The 27,437-nt window shown below is 43.0% G+C and overlaps 1 protein-coding gene across 1 annotated transcript in view; it reads left to right on the forward strand.

Moving 5' to 3' along the window:
• The first annotated feature begins 1,534 nt into the window (after nt 1-1,534).
• Nucleotides 1,535-27,437, forward strand: part of PSMB3 (proteasome 20S subunit beta 3) — a 530,078-nt gene continuing 504,175 nt past the window's right edge. Inside the window, exon 1 of the mRNA XM_044055288.1 lies at nt 1,535-1,676. Coding sequence (XP_043911223.1) covers nt 1,674-1,676 — 3 coding nt within the window. The 5' untranslated portion in view covers nt 1,535-1,673. The remainder of the gene's footprint in view (nt 1,677-27,437) is intronic.

A 27,437-nucleotide genomic window follows, 5' to 3' on the forward strand; every position in this document is an offset into this window, starting at 1 on the left:
GATTGTGGTAATGAGGTTGAGGTCTCTGGAGCGTGCAGTGCGTAGGGATTGGGGTTTCTTTAGATGAAGCATTTCTAATAGAGCTGAGTCAGACATGGCTTTGTAAGTCAAGCAGTGATCGCCTCTAATTAGGCGATATGAGACAGAGAATAGCTGGAGTTTTTTTTAGTCTGTCCATACAAGACAAGTGTTTAAGGCCTAGGATCCTCTTTGGCAGGTACTTTTGCGGCCTCTCCAGTTGTTGTAGGTGTCTAGTGCGGTACATGCCAAATGGGGCATTGTACCCGATGATTGGCCTAATGAGAGAAGAGTAGAGGGAGACAATAACCTCTTTCTTCCTGGATGCAAAACCCTTAGTAATAAGATGTGCCACATAGAAGGACTTTCTGACCACAGTGGCAATATGGTGGTCAAAATAGAAGTTGCTGTCAACCTGTGTTCCCAGATCACTTATAATGACTTCTGTGTTCAGTGGACTACCATCAATGTGGTAACTCATGGAAATCAGGTTTTTCCCAAGGGGGATTATGACATTTTTTGGCATTGAACTTAAGTCCGTGGTCGTTGGTCTCAGTGAGGCCTTTCTGTAGGATGTCAGCATCACTTGGGGAGTTAATAATAGCTTCCAGCTTGCAATTGTCTGCAAACTTTGTCAGCCAGAGTCCCTTCGTGTTGGCCTGGGCTGGACTTCAGAGAAGTAGATACCAAACAGGAGAGGTCCTGAGACCGAATCCTGTGGGACTCCAGTCGCGACTCCTTCAGAAATTCATGCTAATGCAAAACCTGTTAAGTCTATCAACTTTCTGAGTTTGTAAAAGCAATATATAAAAGTTTCCCTGTTTTGGGCCCTGGAGTGAAAACTTTAATGGCAATGTCATGACGTTTTAAGACAAACATCTTTCCTAAGTTTATGTAAACAATTATTTTTTTTACAAAAGAAACGTTAAGTATTATATGAAACTGTATAAACATGTCACATGTTAAAGGAATAAGTTTTTATTTTGCAAAAAATTCAAGTTCGGTACTTTGCACCGGCTGTGGGTATCGTTTGTCTTACAAAAGCCCACATTTCCACAAAGACAAATAAAATGCTCCTCCACATTTGAAGAGGTTTCAACCCTATTTACACTCTGTCTCTGTGTCAATTACTGGCATGGGTGCCACACCAGGGATGAATTTCCTGTTTTAAGAAGCTTAGCCGGCCTTAAGCAGAGGCCAACTAGGCAGCCGCTTAGGGCACCGCTTTAGCAGGGGCGCTTTTCCAGTATTTATTTAATATAGGCAGACCAGGATGGGGGCACCGGGTGGTGTGGTAGGGATGTCGTGGAGCCCTTTTGCCTAGGGCAGCACTTGACCTAAAGTCGCTCCTGCATATAACTTTATAACTACCTTAAAAAAATAATCCCATCATGCCCAGCGACACACCGTGACTATTCACTTTTAACTTCCCGAGCCGGGGCTTAACCTAACTTGCTTTTAACACATACAGTGCCCGTCTGACATACTACCAGTTTGACCAATTGTATTGCAGGCTACTTATTACTATACCTAGCGACAACATTAGAGGGGTGGGCCTAAAACAGAGCGTTGAGTTGAACTCGCAAGTGTTCTGTAATATAAAATTCTGAGATTACTGGATTCAGTACTGTTGTCTGCATTTGAAGTTTGTCATCATGGTAAGTGAGGAATAGTGAGACTGTATAAACCAAGTTAAAATATAATGGCGAGAAAAGGTTGAGGAAGTAATGTGGTAAGTCTCCTGAAATGTTTACATATGCAGGAGATGTGTTGTAGAACGCATGGGGTGTTCACTTTTTGTATTCTCCAGTTTTTCTAAAAGCAGGTTTTGTGTGAATTATAGTGTCAGGCCAGTCACAGAGCATTAAGTGTTGGTCCTTATAGGTGAAGTGCCTGAATCTGAATAACGTGCTTTACTGTAGTATGGCGAATGTTAGAAACCGACAACTTGCAGATAGAAGTGATTGAATGCTGTTGTTTTTCCTGAAGGGATTGAAAAGTAGTACTTAACTGACCTTGATTATGGTTCAAGTTTTGTTTTTGTTCCATGTAATCCCTCCTAAAATTGGTTACTTTTGGAGACTATATGGTGAATTACAATTATTTGTTGTCGTTACGTATTGTTTTATTTCAGAAGATGTATATTGATTCATAGTATCTTATTGTAGCAACGTTTCGTAGTACTAATGTTTTTAAAATGTTTCTGATTATTTTTGGATTTGACCCTGATTCATTGAGAGGTATGTGTTGAATTATCTTCCAAAGTGCCGTTCCTGTAAGAATGAGACAGGCTATTGTTAATGAACGTCTTTCTTGAAGATAAATAGTTTTGGTGGAGTATTATTATATAGGTGAGATATTTGTAATTAAGGCACAGCCACTGACAGCTCACCTTGTTTAAAAGCCGTGCAAGGGGGGTATAGCTCAGTGGAAGTGCATCTGACTGCAGATAAAGAAGTCACTGGTTCAAATCTATGTGCACCCTGCAAGAGTGACTTTTATGAAATTGGGGTGTAGCTCAGTAGAAGAGCATTTGACTGCAGATCAAGAGATCCCTGGTTCAAATGTGGGTGGCCCCCTTCAAGGGTGGCTTTTGTCAAATTGGGGTATAACTCACTGCCAGAGCATTTGACTACCCTTGTCCGGATGCCCCTTGCAAGGGTGGCTTTTTTGTGGCACATGTAAACTGTCTGAACTAACTGAAAAAGAGAAGTAAGGTTTGATTCTAGTAAAGAGATCGTTTTGCGAGATGTGGGTAGAGCTCAGTGGCAGAGCATTTGTATGTAGATAAAGAGGTCCCTGGTTCAAATCCGGGTGGCTTTTTGGGTTGGGAGGAGGGTACAATGGTTAAGGTGTTTACTTTACAAATACACAGTGCAGGGTTTGATTCTCACATGGTGTGATTGCTTAGGCTTAACAAATTCACAAACGCAGAGTAGTTACAAAAGGTAGATAATCCCCTAAACAATTGATACAATAAAATTGTCAGAATAGAAAATCAAATGTAAATTAATTTTAGCAGTAAATATGAGAGGGAAGTAGCAGCAGCTGAAAATAGAAGATCAGAGTGTAATTGATGCAGGTGAGGAGCGAGCTAGATTATGTGTTTGGAAAAGCACTTGCAGTCAGATTTTTTATGATGTCTTTTTTCGATTGAGCTTCAAGATGGAGAAAGATGAAACTTCTTTGAGGTGAAGGGAGAGGGATTGCCTGAGTTGGGAGCAAGAATGAAGAAGGAATGGTCAGTATAGTGCAGTTTAGTTTGGGGTGTCTGGAGTGAGGGATTTAATTTATAGAGATTGTAGGGGATGGTTTTATTATGGAGTTTGTCTGCAAGAAGTTAAGACCCTAGGACTACCTCTGTAGGAAACTGTTGGCAATTTGGCCTTGAAAAGGGTGGTGTAGTAGTGTTGCTGAGGGGAGGAATTGGAAATGAAATGGCAATTTTTTTTTTTTTTTTCAATGAGTGGATTAGTTTTTTTTTCTTCTTTTAAGAGGTTGTGGTTATGATGGGGCACCCGTATTTAAGATGAACAAAGAGGACTCTCCTGCCTTTTGCAGCTCTAGCTGGCCCAGAGACAAGGGGGAGATATTTTATAGGACCAGATTAAGAAAACTGATCTTTTGAATGTGTGATAATTGTAAATGTGTGCATTTTGATCCCTTTAAGAAGAAATTTTGAAATGTCTACATGTAATATTCTGTTCTCATTGAATTGTCATTTTTTTTCTCTTGCTACGTTTAACTTTCTTAAGAACGGTAAGGAAACCGAATGTAGGTACTTATTTGTTGCTCACTGTGTGTTGTCTTGCCATTAATTATTTTGTCGTATTGTTTTGCGTCTGGTTCAGATTGTGGCTGATGTTCCCTAGACGAGTCGCCTGCTTTATCAACAGCTAGTAGGATAGAAATGTAGTCCCTATAGGCTTCTTCTTCTCCTAGCCGGCCTTAGGCATAGGCCAACTAGGCGGCCGCCTAGGGCGCCGCTCTAGTAGAGGTGCTTTTCCAGTATTTTTTTGATGTAGGTAGACCAGGATGGGGGCACTGGGTGGTGTTGTGGGGGGCACTGTGGAGCCTTTTTGCCTAGGGCACCAGTTGACCTAAGGCCGCTCCTGCTTCTTCTTCTTCCTTTTTTTCTGCTATGTATTTAGTTCTGAATTTAGGTGACAAATGACTTGATTCATTTTGTTATTCAGTTTTGTGGCTTGTGGAAAAGTATTTCTTTTGACTAAAAGATTTTTGCTTTTAGATGGCCAAAACGCACGTTTCTTATGTTTTAGAGCTGTAACAAAAGTGATGCAAGTGTGGATGCTTGCACTACTATTTTTTTGCATATTTAATATAATGCTCAGTATTTATTAATGATTTGAGGTTGTTTAAATAAAAGCACTACAATTTTGACAGCTATTGTAACTGCTCACTCCTGTTGTAAGTTATTCCTTTACTTTCACTTTCATATTGAAAGCTGGTGAGATCTGTTTTTGCTTTGTCATTGCCAAGCAAAGATTTTTTTTTTCTTTTTGGGGGGGGGGGGGGTTTGAAAGAGTTCTTGACGTCATAAAAGTGTCTCACTTTTGTATAATATATAACATTAAGTATCCTGTTTTTTTGCTTATTTTGTTCTTTATTTCTTTGTTAATTATAGCACTTTGTGTACTGTATATTTTTCTAGCTAGTCTCACTGTGTGTGAGGTATTAACTGGAAATTGTCCACTTTTATTAAGCATTTGTTGGGTTGTTTCAAACTCTTTTTCTAGAGGCTCCTTTAGCTGTTTAAAACTTTCATTTAAAGGCTCACTGCTGCTTTTCTGCTGTGAGAAACATTTCTGCAGTTTGTTTCCCACCCACCCTGTTGGTATGGTGTTTTTATAGTTGGTGGCTTCTCAGTTGCCCACCCCTAGTGTAAATTTGATCTGGGACCCTCCTCCCAGTCTAGTGTCATTACCTCATTCTACCCAGTACAGGGAGAGCATTTGAGAAGGCCAATCAGCTTAGTTTCTGCTACTCCTTTCTCTCTTTCCACTAAAAAAAAATGTTTCCTGCCTTTCCTGTGGTTAGTCTAGCCTGGACATAGATTTGCTGTGGCCAGGACTATTTGTAAGCTTCTAGGCCCCCAAGCCTTTCTGTGTTGGAGGGAAGCCTTCTAGCTTAATTTTGTTTCTTAGAACTAGCCAGTTTTTTTTGTTTCAGCACTTGTTCAGAACTTATTGTAAGCACTAAATAAGCTACAAATTACTACAGCACTCAACTTTCCTCACTGTCTAGAGGAAAACAGTTTATACTACTTAACAAATAAGCACCTATTCAGGCATGTCTAAGGGTCAGCTCCCGGTGTTTTCTCCTATCTACCTGATGAATCTGGGCATCTTGGGGCAATGCAGTAATTGCCTCCTGCCAGCACGTAAAAATCAACTGCCAGTCATTAGCGGACCGGAGTTCCACTGTGGCGACCCCTAACCGGGAAAAGCCGAAAGACTTGCCTACACAGACAATCCTGTCCTCCTACCACTCAACACTACAACCTGTGAGAGATGCACTTATATAGCCAAACTGGAAGCAAAGCTCTCTTCACCCAAGATTGGACTAGACAGTCAAGAGGAGAGGGTAAACACTTGCACCACACCACACTCAGCACATAGTCCCTCAAAACCTACGCGGAGGCTCTCAGTAAAAACCTGCCCAAGCAACAGGGACCTCCAAAGCAGAAACACAACCAACCCCCGCCCCAACACAACCCAAATGACACATAGCCCACAAACTCAGTGTGCCACTCAACCACAGCCCATAAGGCATAACAACATACCCAACACTCTAGTCATAGGTGACTCTATAGTCAGGCACACTGATGTTCCACTCACCAGGCTAAACAAGGAGAAAGTTACTGTCAGCTGCCTGTCGGGTGCCAGGATCCACCACATAACGCATGCACTCAGGTCACTCCACAACAAGTACAAATATGACTGTCATTGTCCATGTTGGTGTGAATGACCTAAGATGTACCTCCTTGGACTACATGAAAAAGGGACACGGAGGGTCTGTCCGATCTTGTAGCCCAGGCAGGTTTGACCCTAGCCCTGAGTAGCATCTTGCCATCACCCAGAATGATACCACAGTACAAGGACAAAATGATTGACTTCAACAATTGGCTAAGCTTCTGGTGTCATTCTAAGGGGATCCAGTATCTGTCTGCCTGGGATGACATGATTGACAAGCCACGGTGCTTTGCCAGAGATGGCCTGCACCTGTCGTCCCTGGGATTCCGGATACTGGCTAAGGCTCTAGCCACCCCTATAGTGCCTTTTTTAGGCAAGGTTCAATTGACAAATTCACCACCTAACGGGTACAGGCAAGAATAATCTGAGGGTATTGCTACTCAGTGCTAGAAGTCTAAACCTCAAAATGCACTCTCGAGGCACTCCTTAAAATGGAGAACATCGACATCTGTGCAGTGACAGAGACCTGGTTCAAGGCTCCAGAAAGTACTTGTGCATTACCAGGCTATATTCATACCACACCTTTCGGCCACCTAACCTGGACCGAAACACTAAAGACGGAGGCATGTCCAAATTCATTAAGGATATCCACACCTCCAGGCTAGTTGCTCAGCATAATGCATCCAAAATTATCCAAGTGCAACTAACTCTGGGCAAGACCGCAATCCAAATTGTAGCTTGCTACAGATCCCCCCCACCATGCCCCAGGATACTCCCTCCTCATTTTTTAATACACTGGAAAATATTAGAGTACAACCTAGCACCCTAATAATGGGCGATTTCAACTACCCTACCATTAACTGGGAAAACTGCTCGTGCACCAACTCTTGTGCTCAACGTTTTCTGGAATTCATAAATTCCAGTGCCATGGATAAACTTATCCACACCCCACCAGAGGCAGCAATATCCTAGACCTGGTTATTACCAACATGGGCAATCAGTGCTCCACACCAGAGGTCAATTCCTCGTTGGTCAGATCCGACCACAAGCTAATCACCCTAGACATCCACATCCTTCCCCCACCCCCCATTAGGGAAACCACAGTAAAACATTTCTCAAAATCCAACTTCACACTTCTTAAGACAGAAGTGGCAAACTTCACGACACCCATGCTGACGGACAATGTATGACTGCTGAATCCTACACAAATATACTTTATAAGCACTTACACGAGTGCAAGGATCGTGCAATCCCTAACAGAACCAAGATGCTATCCTCCAAAAAAAAAATCCAATCTGGTGGTCCCCTGCCATAAACAAACTCTAGAACAGAAGAAAGAAACTGTTGCAAAAAAGAGTAAAATCCCATGATTGGAGAAGCTCCCTGGTCAGCCTCAGTAAGAAGCTGAGATCCCTCATAAAATCCTCCAAAGCTAGTTACGAAAACAAAATCGCCACTGACTCTAAAGACAACCACAAAGCATTCTGTAGCTATGTCAAGAATCTCCATGGCAACACCCAGATCTGCTCTGAGTTGCAGCAAAATGGCACTAAATGTACAGAACCAACTGATATTGCCAACATCCTGGCAGATAGGTTCAGTGCTAATTTACCCCTCTGTCGTCCCCTAAAAAGCCCATCTCTATACCAGAAGAATGCAAAGTTCCTGTAATCACGGCTGCACAGGTAAAAAAAAAAAAAAAAAAAACACTATCCAAAGCCCAGAACACAGCATCCATGGGACCTGACGACATCCCAGGCTGTGTTCTACTTGAACTACACCCCACCTAAGTACCATGTTCAATCATAGCCTCACCTCAGGCTATGTGCCCACTGAATGGCGCACAGCAACAGTTATCCCACTCCACAAAGGGGAGCCATCACAGACCCCGGAAACTACCGCCCCATTAGCATAACGAGCCTGGTCTGCAAGGCTATGGAACGTATCATCGTGGAACTTATAAACCATGACATTGGTAATCTCCAAACTCAGGACCCCACCTGGTTCGGGTTTGTAAAAGGCAGATCATGTCTCCTAAACCTGATCGACTTCTTTGAAGCAGTCACCAAAGCCGTAGATGAGGGCAAGGTGGTTCACGCAACCTATCTAGATCTCGCCAAGGCTTTCGACACCCCCACTCTGGAATTATAGATAAACTCACTAAACTAGGTATAAATCCCTATGTCACAAGATGGGTTGCCAACCGGCTGACTGACAGAACCCACACTGTGAAAGTAGCAGACTCCAAATCCAACTTCAGACCAGTGACAAGTGGAGTACCACAGGGTTCAGTCCTGGGTCCCCTCCTGTTTGGTATCTACTTCTCTGAAGTACAGGCCAACACAGAAGGTCTTTGGCTAACGAAGTTCGCAGATGACTGCAAACTAGGAGCCCATAATCAAAACTCCAAAAGATGTGGACATCCTACAAAAGGGCCTCGCTGAGACAGATGCCTGGTGTCAAAGCCATGGCCTCAAGCTCAATGCCAAAAAGTGCATTGTCATCCTTTTTGGTTAAAACTCCGTACCCATGAACCACCACATAGGTGGTAGTCTACTTAACACCGTAAGTGTGATAAGAGACCTTGGGACACAGGTGGACAGTAGTCTCTCCTTTGATAATCACATCGCCACAGTAGTCAGGAAATCCTTCTATGTGGCACACCTTGTCACAAAAGGTTTCTCATCCTGGAAAAAAAGAGGTCATTGTTCCCCTGTACTCGTCACTTATTAGACCCATTATAGCGTACAATACCCCTTTTGGTGTGTACCTCACAAGACATCTACAACAACTGGAAAGGCCACAGAAATACCTCACAAAGAGGATTACCGGCCTCAAAGAGATGCCCTGTGCAGACCGTCTCAAAAAACTGCAGCTTTACTCCGTTGCATATCGCCTACTCAGAGACTATCTCTGCCCATCACACAAAGCTATGTCAAACCCAGAGCTTTTAGACATGCTCCACTTAAAGAAATCCCAATCCCTACGAGCTACACGCTCTAGGAACCTAAACCTAGTCACCACAATAAACAGAACATGCTGGAGGGATAGATTCCTGACCCAGAGACTTCCCATACTCTGGAACAAACTACCTATCTATATCAAACAAAGCTCCTCATTAGCACTCTTCAAGAAAAATCTTGATTGGATGGGAGATGAGAAATTCACCCCGGGGATCACTTCTGTGGCTCTGCTCGACAATGGAACAGGAAAATAATTTTCTTGGGTGGCGAAAGCCAGGGTACATTTGGCTAGGCTTATATAGGCCCTAGGGCCAATAGCCTAGTACCTACCTATGAACAAATATCTTGTGTATTTTTTATCCATGCAAGTATGCAATACACATGTATGTAAGAATTGGGTTTATAAAAGTTATATATTTATAATTTGTGTTTATAAAAGTTATATATTTATAATTTGTGTACATGTCAACAGTATGTAATTATGGAGGTCTGGTGATTGATACATTGCCATATTTAAAAAAAAAAAAAAAAAAAGGGAGGGGGGCAGTCACAAACCCAAGTCTCCGACTCCCTTAGTCACATAAACCAGAATCCCACTCCCACTTACTTTTTCCTTTATAGATTGCAGTTGGCCTTTTAGTTTCCTATCAATTTTAATGTGTACATTTCTGTGGTAGCGTTGTTGCCTCACAGCAAGAGGTGCTCTTGTTCGATTCTCTGCTGAAGTGCCTTCTGTGTGGAGTCTGCATGTCCTCCCTGCGGTTGAGTGGCCTCCGAAAGACATGCGTGAATGGGCGTGCCTTCTCTGAAGGTTGGGCGTCGGGCTGGCAACTCAGCACAATAAAAATCAACTGCCAATCATTAGCGGACCGGAGTTCTGCTGTGGCTACCCCTAACCGGGAAAAGACAAACATTTCTGTGGACTAGGGCATGTAGTAGTTTTCATCAGATTTTATGGCTGGAGTATGTTAAGGGTGGCTTACTGTTGGGGAGTTGTGTGTGGAGGGGAATTGTTTGAGGATAAACTAGAAAGCATCACCAAAACTATAGAATTACTTGTTTTTTTTAGCTTATTTTATCTGAAGGTGCTTGATTTTTAGGAGGCACATTTTTGGATGGAGATTGTCTGCGCCTTTTTAAAGTAACTGTAGATTTGGGATTTGTGTGTTATTTTAGGTGGGCTACAGTGTTAAAGGGATATGTATGTATTTATTTTCAATGTCCTTTGTTTGTGCTTTCTTTTTTTTAGCAGGTAAAGTAAATGACAGGATTTTTTTTTTTTGTAGCTTTGGTGCTGTAGGAGTGATGATAAATTTCTGACGTGTGACGTGTCATTAAAGGTTTAATAAAAACTTTTAGTAGCGTAATAGTTGTGAGTTTAAGACCTTTTCTGAAGGGAGCACTTTTCAGACAAATTGTGTGGGGTGCATAGATATGTATGCACTGAAAGATGTTGAATGTGTTTGTGTACTACAAATGTATACATTTGAATGTGTGTGCATGTATACAGTTTGTGTGACTGCTGAATGAACATGGCAGTCAGCGTACTCATGGTTGGACATGGTGGTCAGCATACTCATGGTTAAGACAACATTCCACAAAAAAGCCCTAAACCACATGAGTGTAGGCAATTCATTATTGATCAGGAAAAAAGTTGCAAGAAGAAATAAACCATAACCTTTTATGATCAGTAACAAACCCATTAACTTGCAGATGCATTTTATGTAGTAGAAGTGTTAGGGAAAGAGCGTTTATGGCTATAATTTGTAAGGCTGGTGTTAAGAGACAGGGCTAGGGTTGGCAGTCACAAAGCAGGGGAGTGTAGCACCCCTTTGCTCAAGTGCTAACACCCCCCTCCTCCATACCCTAACCTTCACATTAGGTCTGTAAATAACCTTTCCCTACCTACTACACCCAACCCTACACATTAGGTATGTAAACACCCTTTCTCTAACAGTACCATGAGTGCGCGCACACAGGGAGAACACTAAAGCTATCCACTACGCTACCCTCAACCAAAAATACTCGCTCACATGCATGAACACACACAGCTGCAGTTCTGAAACTTTTCACGTTCTGACATACTCCCAGTTACCTAAATGTGATAAAAAGAATTTCACCGCTTGTTTCCTCAACATATCCTACACACTACCTACTGTGAGCCCTAAACTGACATTAACGGTATGAAACCCTTATTTGTGTGTGTAGTTTATGTGGATTAGGTTTTGTATATATTTAGAAATTAATACATGCACACAGACTATGTATGCAAACCTGCATTACTAACAACTGCATGCGTAGTGTCTGTTTATGGGTGTGTTGCATTTTGATCAAATACTCAGTTCATCAAACAGCCTGAGTCACGGGACTAGAAATTGAATAGTCATCTGATCAAACTGTTAGTATTCTGTTGTGCATGATCTCACTACAGAAGGGTTTGGGAAATTGCCCTTTCCCCACTGTTGTGTGACCTTGGAGTTGGTATACAGGTAGAGAGTCACAGGGTGAAGGAAGACCTTCCCCCTTCAAAACATATATTTTTATTTAGGTGTTTTCATTTTTAATGGTTTGTTTCCTTCACCATTTCTTGTAATCACGTTTTGGAAAAAAGTTAATTGTATTATGTGCTGTCAGTAATGTATGTGTGCGTGTGTATAATATTTAAAGATTTAAATTTTTTGGTGATCAGACTTTGGAGTGTGATAATTTTGTGGTTGTGCTTTGATATTTTGTTGAAATGTCACCGTTAACTGTTAGATGAAGGACTGGAGGATGAGTTGTTTGTTTAACTGTTTTTACGCAAATAGTCTTGTTATAACGTAAAATTCAACTCCTTTTCTATGTTTCATGCTAAGTTTCAGATTTAAAGGAAACTGCAGGAAAATGCTTCCACTTTCATCAGATCAGTCCTAATCTTTGTTTCCTCCATCAGTTTTTTTTTTTTCCCTTACCGAGGTCAGCCATCCAAAAAAATGCATTAAGTTCAGCTTCCCTTGGTCCCTGCCTGATAAAATGCATCCATAAGTTTCTGTAGTGTTTTAGCATTAATTGAGCTGGTTTCTCATTAAATCTTCCCTTTTTTATTCATAACAATTAACACATTTCTCTTTAAAGCTAAGGCGTTCTGTATATAAGCATTTTTGATGAAAACATGGTGGTACTGTATAAAATGAAATGCCTTGTCACCTCAAAACCTGGGGACTGTATAGTAGATCCAAATCCTAGAAACGTTACAATGGTCTCGCAACTTCAGGCATTACTTGAGCTGTCTCGCTGGTTATCTGTAGGTTACATTCACAGCGGACTAAAACGTAATGAGGTCACAATGTTTATTTACATTAAGTGTGTCATTGTATATTAGGTTCATAGGTGTGTACTAGGCTAATGGCCCTGGGGCCTTTACAAGCCTAGACATGGGATTACCTTGACATCATGCCACCTGACCTTAGTTCCCAGGGCCTTTGTAGAGTACAGCCACTGCAGTTATCCCGGGGTGAATTTTCTATTTCCCATCCATTCATCAAGATTTCTCTTGAAGATAGTCAGCAAGGTGCTCTGCTTGACATGTATGGGAAGTCTATTCTATAGCATGGGCAGTCTCTGGGTTATGAACCTGTCCCTCCAGTACGTTCTGTTGGTTGTGGTATTGAGGTTGAGGTCTCTGGAGCATGTGGTGCGGAAGGATTGGGATTTCTTTAGATGTAGCATTTCTAACAGAGTTGGGTCAAACATGGCTTTGTAAGTCAAGCAGAGATTGCCTCTAAGTAGGCGATTATGAGACAGAGAATAGTTGGAGTGTTTTTAGTCTGTCCATATAGGACAAGTGATTAAGGCCTAGGATCCTCTTTGTGAGGTACTTTTGTGGCCTCTCCAGTTGTTGCAGGTGTCTAGTGAGGTGTTGCAGGTGTCTAGTGAGGTACATGCCAAATGGGGCATTGTACTCTATGATTGGCCTAATGAGCGAAGAGTAGAGGGAGACAATGACCTCTTTCTTCCTGGATCCTTAATAATGAGATATGCCACACAGAAGGACTTTCTGAACACCGTGGCAATGTGGTGATCAAAAGAGAGGTTGCTGTCAACCTGTGTTCCCAGATCTCTTCTAACGCCTTCTGTGTTCAGTGGATTACCATCGATATGGTAATTCATGGGAACCAGGTTTTTCCCAAAGGGGGATGAGCTTAAGGCCATGGTTCTGACACCAGTTACAGGTCTCAGTGAGGCTATTCTGTAGGATGTCAACATCACTTGGAATTAATAATAGCTCCCAACTTGAAATAGTCTGTGAACTTTGTCAGCCAGAGTTCCTTCGTGTTGGCCTGGACTTCAGAGCAGTAGATACCAAACAGGACAGGACCCAGGACCGAACCCTGTGGGACTCCACTCGTGACTAGTCATCAGTCTGACTTAGAGTCAGCTACTTTCACACCATGGGTTCCATCTGTGAGCCAGTTTGCAACCCACCTAGTGATATAGGTGTTAATGCCTAGCTTAGTGAGTTTTTCTATGATTCCTGAGTGGGGAATGGTATCAAAGACCTTTGCCAGATCAAGGTAGGCTGTAACCTTGCCTTCATCCACAGCTCTGGTGACTGACTCAAAGAAGTCGACCAAGTTGAACAGACATGATCTACCTTTCACAAAACCAAACTGTGCGAGACCCAGAGTTTGGGAGATTCCCTATATTCTTGTTTATGTTCATGATGCGTTCCATAGCTTTGCATATCTGACTCCTCAGGCTAATGGGGTGATAGGTCCAAGGGCCTGTAGTTGCTCCTCCCTTTGTGGAGAGGGATGACTGTAGCAGTGTGCCATTCGGTCGGGACAAAGCCTGAGGTGAGGCTGTGATTGAATAGGACACACAGGTGATGTGCCAGTTCACTCTGTAGTTCATGTAGAATGCAGCCAGGGATATTATCAGGTCCCATAGAAGCTGTATTCCTGGCCTTGGACAGTGCTGTTTTAACCTGTGCAGCAGTAATACTGGGTGCCTGGCAGTCTACTGGTATTGTGATTGGCCCTTTGGTGGGGTGGGGGGGTTAGCACTGAATCTGTCAGCCAGTATATTGGCAATATCTGTTGGCTTGGTATAGGAGGTACCATTGTGCATTAGCTCAGAACAAATCTGGGTATTGCCATGGAGATTCTTTACATAACTATAGAAGGCCTTGTAGTTATCTTTTTACGATCTGCTGCGATTCTGTTTTTGTAGCTAACTTTAGAGGATTTGATGAGGGATCTCAACTTCTTGTTGAGAGTGATAAAGAGAGTTTTTCCAGTCTTGGGACTTCACCTTATTACTCATCAGTTTCCTCCTCCTGTTGTCTAGTGTGTTTATGGCAGGGGACCACCAGATTGGCTTCCTTTTTTGGAGGAGAGCATCTTTGTTCTATTGGGTATGGCAAGATCCATGCTTTTGTGTATGTGTTCATACAGTGCATTGTTGTATGATTCGGCGGTCATGCAACTATTCTCCATTTGCATGGGTGAAGTTAGCCACCTCTGTTTTTAGGAGCCCAAAGTTAGCTTTGGAGAAGTTTTTCATGGTTGTTACCTTTGGTGGGGTGGGGTGAGAGGGATGTGGATTTCCAAGGTGATTAGTTTGTGGTCGGATCTTACCAGGGAGGGGTTGACAGTTGGTGTAGAGCAATGGTCGCCCATGTTAGTAATGACCAGGTCAAGTATGTTGCTACCTCTAGTGGGGGTAGGAACAAGCTGGTCCATGGCATTGGAATTAATGAATTCCAGGAAACGCTGGGCAGGTGTATTGGTACATGAGTAGTTTTCCCAGTTAATTGATGGGTAGTTGAAGTCGCCCAGTATGAGTGTGTTAGGTTGGACCCTAATATTCTCCAAGGTGCTTAGGAACGTGGAGTGTGAGTCTTAGGTCATGGTTGGGGACCTATAGCAGGCTACGACCTGAATCGCTATCTTACCCAAGGTTAGCTGCACTTGAAGTATCTCTGATGTGTTCTGTTGGGTTACCAGTCTAGAGGCGTGCGCATCCTTTATGAATATGGCAACACCACCGCTGTTGGGGGCTTCGGTCCAAGTTCTGGGGCTGAAATACTATCAAATTTCAAACCGTGCATATATAACAAACATTGAAGTAACTTAAGCTGTGTAAAGGTGCATTCATTTTTGGGCTCACAGTTGCATATGGTCATAGTAAAACATTTTATCAACTCCTCCTTTCAAATTGTGCACAAAACTTGGGCTTAATTAGCTCCAGAATGATAGACACCACTGTAGAAAGCACCATAAAACAAATCCTTTGGTATAAAAAGCAAGTTTTAATCTGCTTTTTCACCAAAGGATTGTTTTTATGGTGCTTTCTACAGTGGTGTCTATCATTCTGGAGCTTTTTGGTGACTGTTCTGACACTACTTCCTTCATTTTACTGGTTAATTGCATACAATGCAGTTTTTATGTTGAAGAAAAGAAAATTATTTGGTAAGCTAGGACCTAATATTAACCAATGCACCATCCTTCCGTGGTTCCAGCTTTTCAGATAACCTTTTGCACCCCCTTCTTGCACATTCCCATCTGTTAAACTGTTTATTCATATTATAGTTGTTTATTCTCTGGAAATGTTCAGTGTGTCATTTTGGTATGCCATATGCTGACTGTCTAAAAAAAAAAAAAAAACTCCAGCTATACTCTGTGGCATATCGTCTACTCTGAGGCGATCTCTGCTTAACATACAAGGCCATGTCAAACCCTGAGCTGTTGGACATGCTCCACTTAAAGAAATCCCAATCCCTCGGTGCCACACGCTCCAGGGATCTAAACCTTATCACAATGAGCAAAACATGCTGGAGGGATAGGTTCCTGACCCAGATACTCCCCATACTCTGGAATAGACTGCCCATACATGTCAAGCAGAGCGCCTCATTGGCCCTCTTCAAAAGGAACCTTGATTGGATGGGAGATAGGAAATTCACCCCGGGGGGATCATGTCAGTCGCCCTGCTAGACAGGGGCCCAGAGAAGTAAATATTGTGGGAAAAAATTTCCAGGGAATTTTTATGGCTAGGCTTGCATAGGTCTTAGGGCCGATAGCCTAGTACCAGCCTATGTTAAGCAACGCTTTAATGGTATTCTGAGGTACTTAACTTTCTTAATTAAATGAATAAGCAAATGTACATGAGGTAGTTTAAACATACACATTTGTTCCAATGATTTTAGTGGACAGTCCCTGGGATTCAGAAAGGGCTGCTGACGGAGGTAAGCCTAAGTATGTAGTTTTCCCACTGGCAGTTGTGCTTTCTGATTCTCCGACTAACGAAGTTTGCAAATGACCAAATTAGGAAGAGTAATTGAATCCTAAGTGACTCTTCCATTTTGCGGGAAAGCTTGTCCCAAACAGTCTTGGTCCATGTTTCTGGCACCAAATGCCAAAAGAGCATTATTGTATCCTTAGGGAAATCCATCACCCCTGGGAATTTGCCACATAAATTACCACATTGGTGGTATGCCCCTAAGAGTTGACCCTGTAGTTTGGGATTTGGGATCCTATGTGGACAGTAACCTGTCATTTGGTGAACTTGTCCACAGTGGTGAGAAAGTTCTTCTGTAGTGTACAATTCCTAAGCAAAGGGATAGCTTCCAGGTGTAGAGATGTCATCGGTCTGAAGAGGGCAGGATAAAGGGGAGCAGTCATTTCCTCCTTTGGCATGCATCAAGGCCGTCGTATGCAGCAACTCGAGCACCCACAGAGGTTCATCTCAGAGAAATACTGAGCCTAAAACGTGTCCTACACCAAGCACCTCAAAGCACTGTCATTGTCTTCGGTATCTTACAGACTGCTGAGAAGGGACCTGCATGTGGCGTATAATGCACTTATGGACCTACTGCACATCCACAAATCAAAGGGTATGAAAAATACTGTATCCGAGGACCTGAATGTTGTCTTCAACTTTAAACAAAGATTTAGAGAGACTGGTGCAAAAGTTCCTCTCACTGTTCAGATGTAACCTGGATCTATGGATGGAGATGAGGAAATTTACCCCAGCATTGTCCCCTGTACTGCTTAAGGACACAGGCAGCATCTAAATGCTATGTCCTTCAATATGGCCCTTATAAATACTTGTTGGTGTTGGTCTAGAATTAATCTCTATTTTACCCAGAACTACTCGCTATCCTATTAATGTAGACCTTGGAAACAGGTAAGGGATAATTTTGAACTAATGAAAAAAGTAGCTAGGATTAAAGTTGCCCGCAAGAGCAGTGAGACTAGTAGTTATCTATAAATTTATGAGTGTCTCCGTGAGCATCTCACCTGCCCCTCGAGTTGCCAGGTGGTTTTCTTAAATCTTAGAAAAGTTTTCAGATAACTTCTATGTCCTTGCAATATTACTCCTGCACCCATGTTAGCAGTGTAGATGGAAGCAGAACTGGTTCAGTAGCACTCCCTTTTTTGGATATCTGTACAGAGGTGACATTACAGAATGTCTGTAAGGCAGATTGAGATGTGCACAGAGCTTTGTAGTAAAATGTCATGGAAGGATGCCTAGCAGTACTGGATGAATGGTCAAAAATACGCAGCTTGTAGCCCTATAGATGAAATGCAAAGTAATACATTTGGGAAGAAAATGTATTAAACTTTAGAAGCAGTAGTATCTGATAAAGTGAGTTAGAACCTCAACTAGATCTTTCAGATGATACAAATGTGAGCAGAATTGCTACTAGAAACCAAGTTGTCATCTTTATGACCCATTTGTAAGATTGCATCTAGGGGTAGTATATTCAGTTTTGTAAGGCTAGAGTGTCTGAAAGCATTTGGCAGACAGGGAGCACGCACATAATTGCTGTAATTCCAATACAGGCTGCATTTCTATGAACTGCTGGGAAAGCTGATAGATTTGCTGTGAGCTGCAGAATTGGAATCTATTCCAAACTGATAAGTACACTTTTTGGAACTTAATTTGCACTGTGCTGTATTTATAGTGGTACTGTATTGTTTCTGTCTCTTGTACCCACCCTCCCTGTTCTTGTCTTGGTGGCTTTGAAACTGCCCGCCCCTCTTGTAAGTTTGTATTTGGATACTACTCTACCCTCCCTGTTCTTGTCTTGGTGGCTTTGAAAGTTTGTATTTGGATACTACTCCTGGGCCTATTTGCTCACTCAACTGAGTGCAGTGAGATCCTATTCTGATTTCAGGCACTCCTACTGTGTGCAAAGAGAGCATTTGAAAAGGACAACCCCTGTAGCCTCTTAATCCTGCTGTGTTCCCTCCCTCAAAAAAAAAAAAAAAAAAAAAAAAAAAAATATATATATATATATATATATATATATATATATATATATATATATATAAAATTTCAGCTGCTCTTACTTGCTGTTCTGCGTGCTATCTGTTCAGTTGTTCTTACTCTGCACTATTACTGCTTGTTATAGTAGCCTTCTAATTTAATGCCTTCTGCACTTGTTTTTTAGTCGTGTGTTAATTTAATTGCATTTAAACTGTATCTGCCGTAATATTGATACTCGTTTGCTAGCCTGCACTGCATTTGAAAAAAAAATTATAATAAAAAATTCCTAGCTTGTTTCCTGCCTTTCCTGTAACTTGTCTAGTCCAGATACAGACTTGCTGTATCCAGGACTGTTTGTAAGCCCCTGAGCCCCCCAAGCCTTTCTGTGTTGGAGGGAAGCCTTCTAGCTTCTCGGTGGGAGTGGTAAGCATCTACCACAGGAGAAGAGGTTTCTGGCCCAGACATTATAGTTTATTGGCCGTTTGGGAAGCTCTTCCATCTCTTTCAACCTTCTGATTCAAAAGCCTGTGTTTGTGCTTGTTCCTGCCTTTCCTGTTACTAGTCTAGTCCAGGTTACAGATTTGCTGTACCCAGGACTCTTTTTTGTAAGCTTCTGAGCCCCCCAAGCCTTTCTGTGTTGGAGGGAAGCCTTCTAGCTTATCAGTGGGAGCGGTTAAGTACTAGGTAGCCTGTATACCACAAGAGGAGTGGTTCTTGGCCCAGGAATTGTAGTTTATTCATCATTCGGGAAGTTGTCCATCTCTTTCAACTTTCTGGTTAAAAGACCACATCTGCACTTGTTTCCCATCTTTCTTGTAGCTAACCTACTGGAAAGCGCTAGAAAGCCTTAAACTGATAAACAAGCCTTCTAGCTTAAAAGAGAGACTTTAGAGTGAGAGCATCAGTTTTCTGTATTTTCTTGCTGTACTTAACTGTTTTCTGCCTAAACGCTAATTTTTTTTCCCAGCACTTTTATTGTGATTTAAAAGCTTGTTTTTTTTTTTTTTTTTTTTCACATATTGTACACATTATTTGACTGCCTGCACTTTTTTAAAAAGTTGTTTTTTGTTTAAATTGTTTAACTGTTGTAGGCTACACACTAAAGTGCGATAGCCTTTTCTGATCGCTTGTAGTCGTTTAAAGCTGTTTTAAGTGTACTTTTTTACTGTTTTTGCCTTATCTTATCAAAAAAAAAAAAAACTTGTTTCCCGCCTTCCTAGGCTAGTGCTGAATTCAGGGCTGTGTTACAAGTTTCTGAGTTGCCCATATCTTACTTGGATAGAGGGAAGTTTCTCTGCTCACCTGTGAGAGAGGGAACTTTGAGCAGTCATCTGTCCCTGGAGGAGTGGTTCCAGTCCAGAAGTTATTAGTTTAAAAAACGCGTTTGCACGTTTTTTTGTGCCGGGCAATACCGGTTAGCTAGGGTTAAATTATTCCCGGTTCCACTAAGTCTCCTCTTCAGTTTTTCACTTGAAACTAGTCTAACTCTCAACCTAAGCACTCAGAAAGCATCCTACAGTTCAGCACTTGCTCAGACCTAATAGTAAGCACTAATATACCCCCGACACTTGACTGCCCAGCAGGGCAAGGCTCTTTATCCACCCCTCACCAACCAAGCGGCTAAGCTCACCCTACTATTCAGGCATAACCAAAGGGCAACTCCAGGTGTACTCTCCAGTCCAGCTGGTGAATCTGGGTATCCTGAGGCAATGTTACTAATGCCTCATGTACACAGACAGCCCTCTCCTCCTACCACAAAACTCTAACATATACTAGAGATGCAATTATACAGCCAAACTGGAGGCTAAGGTCTCTCCACCCAAGACTGGAACAGACAGTCATGAGGAGAAGGTTAACACTTGCACCACACCTCCAGCCTCACCTAGACCTACTAAACCAGCACTGGCAAAAAATACACAAAATCGTACTCTGAGGCTCCAAATAAAAACCAGCAAAAGCATCCGAGAGCTCCAAAGTAGACACCCACAAAACCTGCACCTCCCGTCACAAACCAGACAACACATAAAACACAAAATCAGTGTGCCACACAATCACAGCCCTTAAGGTGAAATAACATACCTAACACAGTAATAGGTGACTCAATAGTCAAGCACACTGTCGGCCCACTCACTAGGCTGGACAAGGAGATGGTTACTGTTAGCTGCCTATCGGGAGCCAGAATCCGCCACATAACACAAGCACTCGGGTCACTCCAGAACAAGTACAAATATGACTCGGGTCATTCACACCAACATGAACAATGACAAAGACGTACCTCCCTGGACTACATGAAAAGAGACATGGAAGAGCTCTCTGAACATGTAGCCCAGGCGGGTATGACCCTGACCCTGAGTAACATCCTGCCCTCACCAGGAATGATACCTCAGTATAAAGAAAAAATTATCAATTTCAACAATTGGTTAAGCTTCTGGTGTCATTCAAAGGGGATCCAGTGTCTGTCAGCCTGGAATGACATGCTCGACAAGCTGCGTTGCTTCACAAGAGATGGCTTGGCACCTGTCACCCCTTGGCTTTTGAATACTGGCCAAGGCTCTTGCTGCCCCCATAGTGCCTTTTTAGGCAAGGCTCAAAATTCAAAACCCACCACTGTAAACAGCACAAGTAAAAAAAAGAGGGTTGTGCTACTCAACGCCAGGAGTTTAAATCTCAAAATGCATGCGCTTGAAGCACTCCCAAGTATGGAGAACGTCGACATCTGTGCAGTAACTGAAACCTGGTTCAAAGCTCCAGAGAGCACTCCAGCACTACAACTCGTACCACACATTTCTGCCACAGAGCACTGACCGAAACACAAAAGAAGCGGGTGTATCCATATTCATCCAGGATACTCACACCTCCAGGTTAGTGGCGCAGCATGATACCTCTGAGATCATCCATGTGCAACTAACATTGGGTAAATCTGCAGTGCAAATTGTGGCCTGCTACAGATCACTCTCCATGACCCAGGATCACCACTCCACCTTTCTGGAGACACTGGAAAACATGAAGGTCCTACCGAACACCCTGATATTGGGTGATTTCAATTACCCTACCATTAACTGGGAAAACTACTTAATACTACAAACTCCCAGGCTCAGCGCTTCCTGGAATTTATCAACTCAAATGCCCTGGATCAGCTGGTAAACTCCCCTACCAGAGGCCACAACATATTGGACCTGGTCATCACCAACATGGGCGACGGGTGTTCTGTACTGGAGGCCAGCCCGTCCCTGGTTAGATCAGACCATAAACTAATCACCCTGGATGTCCACACCCCACCACCACTCCCAACCAAGGAAACCACAGTGAAAACCTTTTCTAAAGCAAACTTCACCTTATTTAAGGCAGAGGTGGTAAGTCTCACAGCCTCCACGCTAAAGTATAACACAGCCCAAGATGCAGAATCCTTTACAGTTGCACTTTGAGCACCTACAAGGATCGTGCCATCCCTAGCAAAACCAAGACTCACTCCCCTAAGAGAAGGAAACCAGTCTCGTGGACCCCTGCCATAAACAGGTTATACAACAGAAGGAGGAAACTAGTTCAGAAAAAAAGCAAATCCCAAGAAGGAAAGACATCCCTGATCAGTATCTGTAAGAAACTAAGTTCCCTCCTAAAATCATCCATGGCTAACTTCAAAAGAAAAATAGCCAAGGGATTCTAAAGATAACCACAAAGCCTTAAGTGACAACTTGCAGATATGCTCTTAGGTAGTGCAAAATAGCACAAAATATACTGAACCTACTGATATTGCCAACATCCTGGCAGATAGATTCAGTGCAAACTTCACCTCCCTCTTGCCTTCAAAAGGGCCCACAACAATACCGGAAAAGTGTAGTGTCCCGGAAATCACAGAAGCACAGGTGAAAACTGCCCTTTCAAAAGCCAGAAACACAGCATCAATGGGGCCAGATGGTGTCCCAGGCTGCGTCTTGCACGAACTACAGAACGAACTAACCCCCCACCTAAACACGCTATTCAACCTCAGCCTCTCCGCAAGTTACGTGCCCATAGAATGGTGCACAGCAACGGTTATTCCACTCCACAAAGGAGGGGCCACAACTGATGCTGGTAACTATCGCCCCATAAGTCTGACTATGCGCTCCATAGCCTTGCAGACCAGGCTAATCATGGAATTCGTTAACAAAGTAATGACATTGGGAACCTCCAAACACTTGGCCCGACCCAGTATGGCTTTAAGGGCAGGTCATGCCTATTAAACCTGGTTAACTTCTTCGAGACAGTCACCAAGGCCATAGATGAGGGAAAGGTGGTTCACACAGCCTACCTTGATCTTGCCAAGGCGGTCGACATCATTCCTCATTCGGGTATTATAGAAAAACTCACCAGCCTGAACATAAACGTCACAAGATGGGTTGCCAACTTGCTTACAGACAGAATTCACACTGTAAGAATAGCGGGCACCAGGTCCGACTCTAAACCAGTGACAAGTGGTGTCCCGCAAGGCTCTGTTCTGGGACCCCTACTGTTCTGCATATATTTCTCAGAAGTACAGGCAAACACAGGAGGACAATGGCTAACCAAGTTCGCCAATGACTGCAAACTGGGAGCCATAATTGACTCTCCAGCTGACACGGGCATCCTTCAAAAAGGCCTTACTGAGACGGATACCTGGTGTCAAAGTCATGGCCTCAAGCTAAATGCCAAAAAATGCATATTCATCCCGTTTGGGAAAAACAAAAACACCCACGAATTACCACATAGACGGCAACCCCCTTAATACAGAAGAGGTAATAAGAGATCTGGGAACCCAGGTAGATAGTAATCTCTCCTTTGACAATCATATTGCCAAAGTAGTTATGAAATCCTTCTATGTGGCCCATCTAATTACTAAGGGGTTCGCATCTAGAAATAAATAGGCTATAGTGCCCCTATTCGTCACTCATCAGACCCATCATAGAGTACAATGCCCCATTTGGGATGTACCTCACAAGACACTTCCAACAGCTGGAAAGACCACAAAAGCACCTCACCAATAGGATTACTGGCCTCAAACATATGTCCTATGCAGCCTAACTGAAAAAACTCCGGCTGCACTCCAGTGGCAGGTTATCTCTGCCTGACTTACAAAGCTATGTCCAACTCCGAATTGATGGACATGCTCCACCTAAAGAAATCAAAGTCACTGCAAGCCACGCGCTCTAGTGAGCTAAACCTTGTCGGAACAATAAATAGAACATGCTGGAGTAAATAGAACATGCTGGAGTAATAGATTCCTGTCACAGAGACTCCCCATGCTTTGGAACAAAATTCCTAACTACATTAGGCAGAGCCCCTCACTAACACTCTTCAAGAGAAGCCTTGACGAGTGGATGGGTAACAGAAAATACAACCGTGGGATCACTTCATTGGCTCTGCTTGACAGAGGCTCAGTTAATTAATCAATGGGTTGGTGAAAGCTGACACACTCTGGCTAGGCTTATAAATGCCCTCTGGCAGATAGCCTAGTACCTACCTATGAACCTAAGAATAAGTATCATTCTCCAGAACACGGTGTGGCAGAAAGAGGACAGAGTTTGGGATGTCATCTTTCACCATCTACCCCCATGTAAACCCCTGTGGCCCATTTGTTTCCTGATTTTTATGAGGGACTGGTTTGAATATTTTTTGACCTGATTCCTCTCTCTGGTAGTCTGTGAACTATGTTCCAGGGTAAGTCATGGAGGTTTAGGATGCTCAGGTTGTGTACTAGGTCTGACCGCAATGACATTTTTTAAACTTAGTCATGCATCCCATATCTCTACAAATTCTGGTAGTCGATAAATGTAAGTAGGGCTGTGGGAGGTGCACTCTTCCAGTACAGTGTCGCACAATATGCTATGGCTGTTGCAGAGGTTTTGTTACTTGGTGAGTATACAGTGGACTTGGCCACCTCCCTTCTTGAGTTGTAATGATTTTCCATTGGCTGCTAACTGCCATTCTTCTAGCCAGGTTATCCCAACACCTGGGTTTGCTAGATGAACCCTTGTGAAGGCTGCAGTCACGGTATCATCTGAGTTTGTCCGAGAGCTAGATGGTATATTTATGATCGGAACAGCCTTGTGAGGAAAACCTTGCCCAGATTTAGAAAAGTGCATCACTGAAAAGTGCATCACTGAAATGAAGAGAAGTCTTAGGAGGAGTGAGAAAAATAAGCTGCAGTATGAGTGGGTTTACAGGTTATAACTTGTTCTTGTGATTTTAAATTGTGTAGGAGCCTATACAAAGCAGAGTCTGGTGGATTCTTATCTTTTGGTATTATTATCAGTGTCCTTTTCCACAATCCTGGAAACTGCTCACCTATTATTTTGAGTAGTGCATGCCATATTTTAATGTCTTACCCCCTCTTTCCATATTTCCGTAGACACCATCCCCCTTGACATCTTAGCCACTGCTCGTCTCTTAATGTCCTCCTTTACTTTTCTTATTGCTACTGGTACTATTAAACTCCTGCTCTTTTAACCTGTGAAGGCCTCCTAATTTCATTCTTTCAGGTATAGGTTCATAAGTGTGTACTAGGCTAATGACCACAAAGGTCTTTTTATGCCTAGCCATGCATTCCTTATCTGACAATTTCTGGTACCCTTGATAAGTATAAGCAGGAGCTTGGGAGGTGAAGCATTTACAAGCAGGGGCCTAGGAGATGAACCATTTATAGGCAGCATGTGTCCATTAGAGACATAGGTGCCACACCAGGGATGGATTTCCTGTTCCCCATCCAATTGTCCAGGTTACACTTGAATTGGGTTGGGAAGGAACTCTGCTTCACATGGAAGGGGAGTTTTTTCCTCCAGAGAAGGGGTAGTCTCTGGGATACATACCTGTCTCACCAGCAGATCCTGTTTGTATCACAGGCAAAGTTTAAGCCTTTGGAACAGGTAATTCTGGTGCTGTTTGTTTTGTGGATATGCAAGAGGTCCATCTGAGTGGGGTCTGACAATGCCTTGTATGCCAGGCATAGATCTCCCCTAAACAGTCTGTAGGAGACCGAATACAGGAATAAGGACTGGAGGTGTTTCTGCATAGGACATATTACTTGCACCCTGTATTCTTTTAGTGAGGAGCCTCTGTTGAAGTTCCAGTTGTTGGATATGCCTGGTTAGGTTGGGCATTGTACTCAGTGATGGGTCTGATGAATGCTGAATACGGTAGAAGAATGACTACTTTGGACCGAGCTGCCATACTTTTATTTTTAAGTTGCACAACATAGAATGATTTCCTCAGTACTGTAGACACTTGCTAGATTACTGTTTGTGTCTCCAAGTCCCTGACTACTGGGTCAACTCTTAGGGGTGTGTTGTCAATGTAATAGTTTCCAAGGATGGATGACTTCCAGAAGGGCACTATTATGCATTTCTTGGCATTTAATTTTAGTGTATATTCTTGGCGTTTAATTTTGGTGTATAGCTGTGCCACCAGTTGCTTGTCTGTGTCTGCTCCTCCTGGAGAACATTTGTCTCCGTGGGCGAGTCAAGTAACTGCTCCTAATTTGCAATCATCTGAAAATTTAGTCAGCCAGAGGCCATTGGTGTTGGCTTTGACTTCAGAGATGTAAATGTCAAAAAGCGGTCCCAGGACCGATCCCTGAGGGACTCCGCTTGTGACTGGCCTCTTTGTAGTGGTGGACTCTCCAATTCTAACTTCTTGGGTCCTCTCTGAACCAGTTGGCTTGATTTATCTACCAGGTGACAGTGGTTTGTACCTAACCTCTTAAGTTTGTCAACATTGCTAGGGTGGGGGATTGTGTCAAATATTTTTGCCAGGTCAAGGTAGTCTGTGTGAACCATTTTGCCCTCATCCATTGCTTTGGTGACCTTCTCAGAGAAGTCTACCAGGTTGAGTAGGCATGCCCTGCCCTTGATGAAATCAGATTTGGTTGGGTCCAGTGTCTGGAGGTTTCTTATGTCCTTGCATTCACCGCTGTAGTATTCCTTACAAATGGGATCCCCTGCCGTGAAGCCCACCAGCTGGCCAGTTTACCGAAGTCTACTGTTGCATTATGAACGTGACCTGCACACCTCTGCATAGGGTAGGGCATAAGGGTGACGTTCAGGTGTACCATTCTCAGAACTTATTTGCCACCAGTCTGAACACTGTTCTAACCATCTGTCTGTTACCTCCATCCATTTTTTTTCTCTTTGTTGGCATTCCTGTGCTTACTCCTGTTTGCTGGAGTCCTCACAGTTGCAGATAAGTACCCAATTGGATTTTTGGTTACTTTACTGTTTGGGTTAATGTCATCCAGGAAGGGTAAATGCCAGTGTGGGAGACTGATTCCTCTTAAAGAATGCCACAATGTGTCCTTTTTTTGCCTAGGTGCTGCTCACGACCATACATCTTGTTCAATTTGTCAGGCGTTTGTCCCCAAAACTCTTCGTAGTAGGCTTTCTTCCCTTCCCTTGTCTCTTGAGAACCAGCGTCTTAAGCTTCTTGCTGCAGATACTATGGATGGAACTTCCTGTCCAGAGTGTCAGCCATCCGGGAAGAAGGTGCATAAGGTAAGACTGGAATTTTCCACTGTCCAGCCTCTGCTGGGAGTTTCTCCTGAGGTTATTATGAACCCGGAGGCTCATCAGGTTGTTTTGTCAGATTCTTTTATCGTGTCTAGGTTGGAGGCTAGTGAGGATCTGGCATGCAGCATGTCTGAGGCTTTGCAGGCATCCATTTCGGGCATTCGGAGGGAACCACGGTTGACTGTTTCTGAGTGGTCTAGAGGGGTTCCGCTTTTTCTTTTTTTAGAGAAGAGGTTCTTATTGCAGTTGTGGAATGCTGTCCTGAGTCTGGGCTTTCTCAATTTCTAGGATGGATGTCTAGGATACATGTCCACTAAAAAGTAACAGGAAACTAATGTTTCTTCTGCTTCTGGGGATCCACAAAGTGAGTGGCAGGCTTTTACTCGGGGGTTATTTTAATGCTTTCTGTCGTTGAGGCCTCCTAAAGGGAGTTTCAGTTCCTTCTCCTCCTTGGTCCTCTTCTTCCCCTAAAAGACCCAGAGAATTGAATTTTTCTGAGGTAGATTCTGATGATGACTCCCTTGCTTATTCTACCCAGATTCCTTCTCCTTTAGACTACAGGTCTGAGGAGGAGGATTCTCATACTCTAGATAATCCTTCTGATGAAAGTTTTCCTTTGGGGACACAATCTCTAGGATGATGGGATTGTGCCCAGGTTGTGGATATCCATAAGCATTGCTGTGAGTTACTGCATATGGAATCTTCTAAACCTGCGGCCATTCCTCCTGTCTTGCCTGCTTTATTGGATGTTTTTTCTA

This window comes from Protopterus annectens, chromosome 13.part0 (genome assembly GCF_019279795.1).
Source record: "Protopterus annectens isolate FY-2018-M chromosome 13.part0, PAN1.0, whole genome shotgun sequence".
NCBI classification, from domain to species: Eukaryota; Metazoa; Chordata; order Ceratodontiformes; family Protopteridae; genus Protopterus; species Protopterus annectens.